The sequence below is a fragment of the Oxyura jamaicensis genome, chromosome Z (assembly GCF_011077185.1).
Source record: "Oxyura jamaicensis isolate SHBP4307 breed ruddy duck chromosome Z, BPBGC_Ojam_1.0, whole genome shotgun sequence".
Classification (NCBI taxonomy): domain Eukaryota; kingdom Metazoa; phylum Chordata; class Aves; order Anseriformes; family Anatidae; genus Oxyura; species Oxyura jamaicensis.
The window spans coordinates 27006852-27017114 of NC_048926.1; the positions used below are offsets into that span (position 1 = coordinate 27006852).

The 10263-nt window shown below is 40.4% G+C and overlaps 1 protein-coding gene across 1 annotated transcript; it reads right to left on the bottom strand.

The window, feature by feature from the left end:
• Nucleotides 1-3494: 3494 nt before the first annotated feature.
• On the bottom strand, nucleotides 3495-10022 carry BTF3 (basic transcription factor 3). Its single transcript, XM_035310627.1, has 6 exons — nucleotides 9978-10022; nucleotides 9741-9809; nucleotides 7296-7409; nucleotides 6904-7105; nucleotides 4389-4445; nucleotides 3495-3855 (listed from the first exon to the last, which is right to left on the bottom strand). Exons 2-6 carry the CDS (start codon nucleotides 9807-9809, stop codon nucleotides 3809-3811), a joined length of 489 nt encoding a protein of 162 aa, XP_035166518.1. The 5' UTR covers nucleotides 9978-10022; the 3' UTR covers nucleotides 3495-3808.
• Between the last annotated feature and the right edge of the window lie 241 nt (nucleotides 10023-10263).

Sequence of the window (10263 nt, forward strand, 5' to 3'; positions counted from 1 at the left end):
TTAGAGACAGAGAGCATTAAACAGTTGTCTGCCTTGCCCGGTCTCTCAAAGGACCCTTTTGTTGTGGGGTTGCTGAGGGTCAGTTCCTAACTGAAACCAGGACACATGATGAGAATGCAAGTAGCTTTTACTACCATGAAACCACAGCATAAAGTCAATTGGAATACACAGAAATATACCCCTGGCTCTCGAAGCTTCCACGTACACCCACTTTAAAGTTCTCGAGGTTGACTCACAATCAAACTAATCATGATACTTCCTCATGCTATGCGCTGCTCAGCTCTGTAAAGTAAGCTTGATTCAGCTGCACAGACAGATCCATTTCTGTAAAAACACTTAATTCCAGCATCCGGTCTGGTCTGGGTTAGGATATTTCAACAACCAGATCAAAAGGAAAACATTTTCAGCAACTCTCACAAATTGCTGGATGCAACAGAAACTATGGATCTGAGGAGGGATGAAGACTAAGTTTGGAAAACAAGGAGCCATATTTCATGCATTTCTGTAAGCCCAAGACTTGCTAGAGTACTTGTCAGGTTTGGAAGACAACAAGCTTAAAAATCTCTCTTCTTGACAGATACCACCATCTTGTCAATCATTTAAGGCTATAACCTAATCCAACATCAATATGGACTTCCCTCTGTCTACCTTTGGTTCTTCAATCTGCACTGAGTATTAACTCTAATTTTACATCTTTGAATCCATTCTCAAAAATATGATGACAGCTTCCACATTCTGGTTTCTCAAGCACAATTATTTTTCTCCCAGCCTTGAAAAACACTAACTTCCCCCACTTTCCTCCCACCTAATAGACACTTATTTTTCACTAATCCCTCGTTTGATTACATTGTTTTTCTTGACCGAGTTCTACTACAGGCACATATTAATGGACTCCAACATACACTTCGGTTTTTCAAAGTTTCTTCTCCCACACTGTGGACAACCTTTCTTGGGAACAACTGCAAAGCCTACCAGGCTTAATCAATTTCTTCTTTAAAACTGTCCTGTCCCATAGTGCTCAGTACTCTATATCATAATGTGCCATTTCAGTTTTCAGCATGAGTAAGGTCTGCTTGTTCTGTTTGTACTGTACAGCTGTGTGATGCATAACACTCAAGAGTTACAACAAAAGGCCAAGTCACAGGCAAAAAGTTTTTTTTTTTTTTTTTTTTTTTTTTTTTTTTTTTTTTAACTTTTATACTAAATTTGACACTGATGAAGCAGAGGTACAAGGAAAACATTTTAGAAGATGTGAAATATTTATATTACTTTTCACACTCAAAACACTGATCACTAAACTTCACAGAAGGGCAAACTGCAAGAACTCCTTGCACCACCAGCAAGCAACATGATATAGTACTCGGGTATTGATTTCAGTATCTGACTTACTAAGCTGTGAACATCTTAAACAGCTCAAGACATCTCTCTTAGTCACATTTGTTAACCATGCGCTATTGACTATGAGAAATTCTCACTGGAACACTTCCTAGGAGACAACACCTCAACTTCACAAAACTTTTAAAAAATGCAACCTGTAATAACTCAAGTGCTATCCTCTAGACCTTTAAAAATAGCGTTTTTAAAAACCATTATAGGGAGTTTCTTTTTATATATACACACACAGAGCTTAATATAGTTTTACCATCTTCTAAAATGAATTGCTTTGCTATTGGAAGATACTAACTTTTAGAGTACAGGAGAGCCTTTAAGGCATAAGTTTAAGACAGTATTAGGAACATATTATGAAGACATTTCTAAACATTCATTGCTAAATTGAAGAATTTCAGTAGTGCCCACTACTGCATTGGAATCTAGCTGTTACAAACCTTAATATGACAGAACCAGAATGAGTTTTCATCTGAAAAAGCTATGGGAACAAACAGACCTTTGTTTCAAGAGAAAACCAAGGAGAAATGCCTGCATTTCCATTGTCCAAGATATGTGGAATGGAGATATGAAACTGTTTTCCTTGAGTAAGAATACACACAAGTCCCCATGTGAGTCCCTAATGGCACAATTACAATATGGTTACATAGAAGTTCGAGCTAATGAGAAACATTAACACAGCTATTTTCAGATTCTGGCAGTTAATGGCAGACAAGGAGGACTATAACTAAACTCCTTACTGAGAGGAAATAATTACAACATTCAGTCCAGGGTGAGTATTTAAGTGTGAGATGTGAAGATTAGTTTTAACAAGAAAACTAATTCCATTTGGAGTCTGTTATAATCAAGAGCACATTTTGACCAAGTCTTGATCCTTAGTCACAATTTAGGAATGTGTAAGATACTCCAGTATTTCGTGATTGGAAGAGCACCTACCACCCATACTTCCACAGATGTCACGTGGCTGGCTATCATTTGAGTAGCATCATTTTGCTAGTCAAAGATGTTTCAGCAAGGCCAGTATTTTTCAAAACCAAGTATATGTCAGATACTGGGGAAAAGGTTAACTCTGTCTAGATCATCTAAGAAATGCACTAAGTTCCTTCACGAGACAGAAGCCAGTATGACATTTCAGGAGCATGAGCTACAATGGCTTAGAGTATGTAGGTCTTCAGAAATACTTATCTGAGTCACAGAAAAGGCACATTTACTGATTTCTCAAAAATATATATATATATATATAGACTCAACAGCTCTCAGGAGGTATACCTTTCATAAGGTTGTTAGGTTAGTGCCACCATACCCATTTAAACACTAATCTGCTGTTTAGCTTTTTTTCACCTTACTGCTACAATTCAATTAGTGCACTTTCTGATTTGGATTAATTCAAAACAAAGTGTAATTTACTGATAAAGTATTTGCAAACTGAGACAAGTAAACTGAAAGTGTTTTGTTGTTAACCCAGCTGTGTCATTCTCACATCCGACTGCTGTCTTAGTTCAAACCATACAAGCAGCATGGCTTGAACAAGTTCCTCCACTCTTTCCCAATAGCTGACTTACACCACGCCAAACATGCTTAGCAAGTCAGAGACATCCCCACCCTTTCCCAGGCAAAATGCAAACTTCATGCTATGGGTATCTCTTATGAAAAAAATTGTCCTGCATTTTATCCTGCACAAGACAGGAGGAATTTCTCCTCCAGCAGTATTCACTCAAGAGACAACCTCAGAGCACTCAATCACTAACCTCTACCCAAAGCTTAGTTTTTGTTATAGAAGTTACCTTATCATTAACATCAAAGACTCCTAAAATGCAAAGTTGAGCCCTCACACCTGGGGGCAGTATCTATGCAAAGGTTATACTGGAATTTAAGAACTTTTCCTTACAACCAAGAAACAAACCTTCTCATTCTCAGGAACCCAGAGAAGCATTATTTAATAACTCCTCTTGAAGTCTAAAATGCTAACTTAGGCACAGAAATTTTTAGGAGCTAGTTTTCTAACATCACAAAAAGATGTTCTGCAGAAAAACAAGACCTCTTATAATAGTTTAATACTTACAGACAATTATTTTCCTGCTTTTCTGACAAGAAGCCAGACCAGAAAGTTTATTTTGTATTTTTTTATTGTATGCCAAAGTTCATTAAAGATGAGGTTTTGCTTGTATACAAGTTACTCAAAAATGTGTCTAGGCAGAGATTCATTAGCAATCTTATTTCAAAGCATAAGTTTGTTCAACCAGGCCACAAAAATAATATTGTGTACAAGCAGTAACTAGAAGGAGCTGCAGGTTCAAGGAGTTTCCAAATATTAGAGATCTTGAGATCATCAGAAAATGAAGTCAAACAAAAGCAGTCAAAATATAAAATAGCAGCTCCATGTAGCTTTTTCAAGTTTTAACTTTATTCAGAAAGTGACAGTTCAGTTTGCCTCGTTCTTTGATGCTTCATCGAAGTTTTCAACAAGATCTGGAGAAAGAAAAACACCAAAATTAGAGTTTGACCCACTTCTGCTTTGCCAAATGCATTTTTCTGAAGTTCTACTTCATATCAAGTGCTTATGAGATTAAAAAAAAACAAACAGCTTACAGAACACAGGTTAAATAACATAAGACCTTTTTAGACTTCATTTTCTTGCTTAAGAACTAAATTTTAGGTGGTTCATTTTAAAGCACAATTCTAAAATCATTTAACTTCACTTGTACCCACAACTAAACAAAGTGGTGCTGGAAAGGTAGTTCTGTCCCAGCCTTTTTACTGAAGATTAAATAATTATCTTACCCATAGCTATTACTCCTACACAGGACAAAAATGCTATCCCAAACCAATTATTCATCTAGTCTAGCATGGTATCTGAAAATAATGAAATAACCTGTCCACAAGAGTTATGCAACAGTGAGTGACCAGTCAATACTCGACTGTCCTTGGCCTAATGTTATGGTATATAAGTTGTCTCTCAGCAAAACTCATTTCCTTTTTCTCAGTTTCATGTTTGTTCTTACCTGGAACTTCATCATCATCATCTTCACCAGTAGCAAGTGGTGCTTTTCCATCCACAGCTGCAAAAAGCAAGTAGTTCAAAAAGTGTTATTCTAGCTTACCATTAAGTACCCTAGTTACAAAGTTGTTCTGCTTTCTGCTTATTTATTTTTAAACATTATCAAAGAGTCTAAGCTAAGCTGTAATGCTCTATACAGTTTCCCTACTAAATAAAAAAACTATAGCTAGCCTAAGAAGTTATCATTCCCTTTGTTACTGATCATGCTCAAAGAGATGAGAGTTTACTAATCACCATCTTTTATCTAAAGGTATTGAGCACCTTGCATGGTAGCCATTTTCAGCTACATAGATAAAGACTTATTCTAGCCATTTCTCTGGAAAGCATCTTCGTTTACCAACTACTCAATGGTTCTCAAAGTTTACCTATTTCACAACATCAACAACTTACAAGGAAAAGGACAGAGCTGAGCCTTCTTAGGATCTTAGGCATTCAAGAAAAACAACAGTGTAATTATGAAGCTGCAGGTAGATGCAGATGACTAGAGACACAAAGATACTACTGTTCCCTGGAAAAAAATAGAGGGATATGAAACTGGATGCACCATTTTACACTTATTTGTTTGAGGCTACCACATGCTCTGGTCCACTTCTCTGATGATTCAGTATCATTACTACTCCCATCATATTTGCCAGAGCTACTGAGACTAAACCATGCCCACTGGAGCAGACCAATGAGTATCTCAAACTGCAGTAGCAGAACGCTAAGAATAGGCATCTCAGGTCCCTGGGCGCTTGTGCCACTGCCTTTACTGCTATTCTTAGCTGTACTACTTAGGCTAAGCTGTATCAAACTCGTCACTACCTCAGTTCTTCCTAATTAACCCTTCTAATTTCAAGAAAAGTTTGAAGAAAAAGACAAGTTTATACCAGATGACCAAAATCACTGTACCCTGATTTCTAGAGAAGTAGAAGAATGCGTAAAATTTACTCAGAAAGGGCTTGTGACAAGGTCACCGCTAATCATCCTTTTGTTTTTAACAGCAGAAAGCTGTTACAGCTTGAGTACATCCTTAGTGCTAAGACATTTCAAAAGCAAACCGTTTTATTTCCTCCTGCACTGTCTGCATTTTTTTTTTTTTTACATCCCCATGACCAAACCAGGTTCACTTCAGCACCTGCAAATGCTATCACTGCACAAGCTTTACTCTTTGATGTCTGGTTTCCAAGCCTAGTAGACAATACTGAATGGAAAGTTTTGTGGAACTACCCTGGCATCCACCCAAAGCACAAATAAACTGCCATTTACCAGATAATGCAAAGCAAGCACTTTAAACAAGCTTCTCCACTATTCACACTGTCCAATCTAGCTTGTGCAGAATATACCCATCTTGTTACGAGAAGCGAGGCTTTAGTGGATCAGTTTAAGACCTTTGGATTCTCCTTCGTTCAAGTCCTACTAATATCACACACAAGCCACAGAAAGAACATTAGGAAGGAGGAAACAGCTTCATGGCCAACGAAGTGTTTTTTTTCCTCTTAAAAACTACTTGTGGCACGATTTATTTATTGTTGGGAAATAGACTGGAGGGAAGCGGTATCCACTTGAGGAATGGAAAGAGAGGCTGTCTTTGCTGGCAGCATAGCAGAGAAGTAAATGTAATGATCAAGCTCATTAATATCAGCAACTGGACATCATAAGCTTCTTACATTTGCTGTTTAGGACGTTGCACATTCTATAAGCAACAGACTTAGTATGTTTGAGAAGACACAGAAAGACCCTATACGGACACAGGGTCAACAAGCCTGTCTTACACTGCCAATTCTCAAGCTCTGATAGCACCACCTTTTTCAAATACCACACTTAAGTCCTTCTTCTACTTTTCCCAGACAACCTGAGAGAACAGATGTTCAGGTTTTTTACTAATTTAAGGATGGAAAAGAAAGTTGGTGTATGTAGCTTAATGCTCATGCCAGTCCTACGCTACCCTACACATACAAATTATGATGTATTTTCTTGTGAGTATTGTACAATTCCCTCTTAGCTATCAAAAAGCCCATGCAAAAAGAAATACCTTCACCACACCTGTGAAGGTACAAAGCAGAAGCAAGATGTCTGCACTTAGATCCCTCCACTCCACTTGTATTTCCATTCAATGCATCAAAACAAACATTTGAAGTTTATCTTTTTAAAGCCTTCCATGGTAATTGATCTGTCTAGCTTTAAAAGAGATAGGTATGTCAAAATGTGGTATCCACATCAAGAAGGAAACCACAAAATCAAGTCTCGCTGCGGCTTTCTAGTCTTAGACCAGCCGCAAGATACTCTGAGAAACAAATGCCTCTGCTTTATTTGCTTATGCTCTTTGCTCGAACTGAGCTATAAATAAGATCTAAGAGCTCTACTTCTTTATGTCACAATATGGTTGTAGACAATAAGAGTGCACTGAAATTCACTGCAGCTGTATAAATAAGTCCATGTCAGCTGCCAGCATGGAATGCATTCAAGTTTCAACTTACGTTGCTTGGGTAAGGCTTCTGCCAATCTCCTCAGGCTGGTCAGACTGTCAGCTCCGAGCTGATTTAAGATGCTAGGAAGCATTTCTGTCAGCTGCTTTGTCTCAGCATGGCCGGTGATAGTGAAAGTGTTAGCAGCCAGAGATGCCTGAACTTTAGGGTTATTGAAGTGAATGACTGTTCCTTGGTTGGTAAACATATTTACCTGTAAGAAAAAAAAAATCAAGAAGTTCAGTGTGGTTTTTCAATTTAACTAGAAACTAGCTGAATTTTCTAAAGGTCAATGAGGACTTACTGATAATTTACAGACAGATTTAAAATGCATCAAAATTAAATTGGCAAGTGACATTTTACATTTCTATACTGAAAAGCACTTTTTCATTTGAAAGAATTACCTCTTCAATACCAGAAATATTGTTCACTCCCAATTTCTTCAAAGAAAACTGAAGTTTCTTATCATCTGCCGTGGCTGTTCTGTGGACAACCTTCTTCTTTCTGCGGGCAGTACCCTTTGCAAAAAAAAAAAAATAAATTAATATTGAAGCAGTTTTTCATAAACTCTGATCCTCAGGACCGCATAGCTACTCTGTAGCCATCTACAAATCAAATTTCACACATCAAGTTCCACTTCTGTGTTACAGTCCACAACTCCACCCCTCCAACTGCACTGCTGCAATCCTTCCCTTGCTATAATGCAACCTCTAAATGCTTGTGAGAAGTGTGAGATTTTAGGAAGCAAATCACCAGAGAAACTTTACAATTCTGATGGGGATTCTGCATTCCTTCTTAGAAAAGAAGAACTGCATGTTTATTATTATCTGTTGTCACTGGCCTAAAACTGAAGGCTGAGTACAGACTTCAGTTGTCTTCAAGGTCTCTTTAGATCACTGTTCTCAAGTTGTAGCCAAAATTTCATGAAGTCAGAGAACACCAAGTTATCAATATATTGTTATTTTCTCACTCACAGGAGAGTATGACTGAGAAAAGGCCAACATTCAATTTTTATTCCAGATACACATCTTCATCTGATGGACCTACACAAATGTATTTGAAGAACACTTTCATTTTGCCAAAATATTTATAAATACATGTTTTTAAAAATACTTGCACACAGTATTTCAAACCACCTCTGTTCAGAAAGAAAAACAAACAAAGTTTTAGTTCCCCAGCAAACAGTTGTAGGTTTCTCCAGGGAAATAACTGTGCCATGTTAGAAGACATCTATACCTACGAAAAAGAAGAAAGCATCATTCTAATACCTGCTGGAACAATCATAAGGCTTCAGTAAAATCCAAGCTAGAAATGGCTAGGAACATGTGAAACTAAGTCTTCCTACTTCAGCTTCCCATCTTCTACATAGTAACAACATGAAAAGGCCTTGCTGGCTTGCTACATAAATAAATGGATGCAATACCTTTTTGAGTGTGAAGAGGCTAAAGTTAGAAAACTGGCTGGACGCTAACATCTTTGCAAAAACACCAACAGACAAATTCATGTGAAACTAAAACTTGGAGGATTACAGCTCGGGAGTTTAGCTTTTTGTCTAGGAAGTGTGATGTTCCTTTCCTGCTACTGTCAAGTTGGTAATCTGCTCTGCTGCACACAGCAGTTCAAAAATTTCTAGAGTAAGAGAAATTGCTTCATTTTAGTACCTTGACTACCTAGTAATTGAGCCACATAAATTAGTCTCTCTGGACAAGAGCCCTCGCAGTCAACTTTGAAAAATTACGTCTTGAATTAAAGATTACATAGGAATATGTGACATCCCCCCCACCTCAACATTTGCCAGTATTAAGTTCAGATATCAAACTTCACACACTCTGAATTTCAATGAACATCTGCTGCTTTAATCTCCATAGATTTGAACTTGTAAAGGTTACAGCTTTTTAGTAAGCAAATTCTGCCCCGATCATGCTGAGACATGCTGTTCACATCCCTCTACCTCTGTACTGGAAAGAATGGACACAGTAGGCAACTGGTGAAATACTACACGTCCATCTGCCAGTCTTCTAAAAAGGTAAAAAAATCTGTAAAACACCTACATTGACCAGAGCTGTAAGAGCTGCAATATGAATGCATAATCTTAAATGACCAGTGTCAAATACATCTGCAGTCAACACACACACGCTGGTAATACACACGCAGTCACCAATTCAGCACTTCTCTGCTTAACTCGTAATCCACATAAAGAACGTGCAAGATCACCAAGCCAGTTAATACCAATTTCACCCTGATTTAAGACTGCCTAAATCCCCAGCCAAAGGCAGAAACATCAATCAAGGTCACTGAAAACTGTCAATAAGGGTTCTGCTGAATAGTTCTTATTCCCAGATACCTCCCTTACTCCAAGATACGCTCATCTTGGATGAGCGTATTTCCTCAGGAATAAAAGGATTAATAACAAATTACTGCCTTAAAAGCTTGAACTCTATTAATGTTTGCCAGCACGTGACTATGGTGAAGAAGGTTTTTTTTAAAAAAATTACATATTATAACTAATCACACAGGTACGTATTGCCAGATGTCAGATGCAACATAAAAGCACCCTCCAAGCACTTTATACCTTCCGCTTATAAGGTGGTAAAAGCATGACGCGCACAGAGAAATTCCCACTTTGGCCTAAAAAGCACGAATACAGCCACAGTCAACTCCGGAGGTGCGTGACCTAGCACGCCGCCAGCTACCCCCTGCCATGGAAGTTCACCTGGGCTCTCTCCGCAGGGCCTCCTCTCTCCGCAGCGCCTTCCGCCCCGGCCCGTACCACCCCGCAGCCCGGCCCCTGCACCCTGCCCTTCCCCCGCCCCCCCCCCCCCCCCGCACCGCGGGGCGGCGGCACCTACCTTGCCGCCGATGCGCACTTGGGCCTGCAGCTTGGCGAGCTTCTCCTGGTTCATGATTGTTTCTTTCATCTGCGGAACCAACGGCACCGCCCGTCACCCACGGGGGACCCCGCAGCCGCCCCAGCCCCGCCGCGCGGCCCAGGCCGCATCCGCATCCCCCTCCCCACAGACACCCCCGTCCCCCGCAGCCCCTCCAAACCCCCCCGGGGCCCGACAACCCCCGCCGCCCCCCGTCACCTTCCCGGGGCGGGCGCGGCGCTGCCGGAGCTGGGCGCAGGGCACGGAGCGAGCCGCGGGCGGGGCCGGGCACAGCACGCGGCGGGGAGCGAGATGGCGGCCGGAAGGGAGGCGGGAGGGATGGCTGCGCATGCGCTACCGCCGCTGCCTCCGGGCCGCCGGGGGGCGCCCTAAGGGGAGGATGGGGGGGCGGGGGCGCGGCAGACGGGGGTTGGTCCGTGCTTCCCTTCCCTTCCCTTCCCTTCCCTTCCCTTCCCTTCCCTTCCCTTCCCTTCCCTTCCCTTCC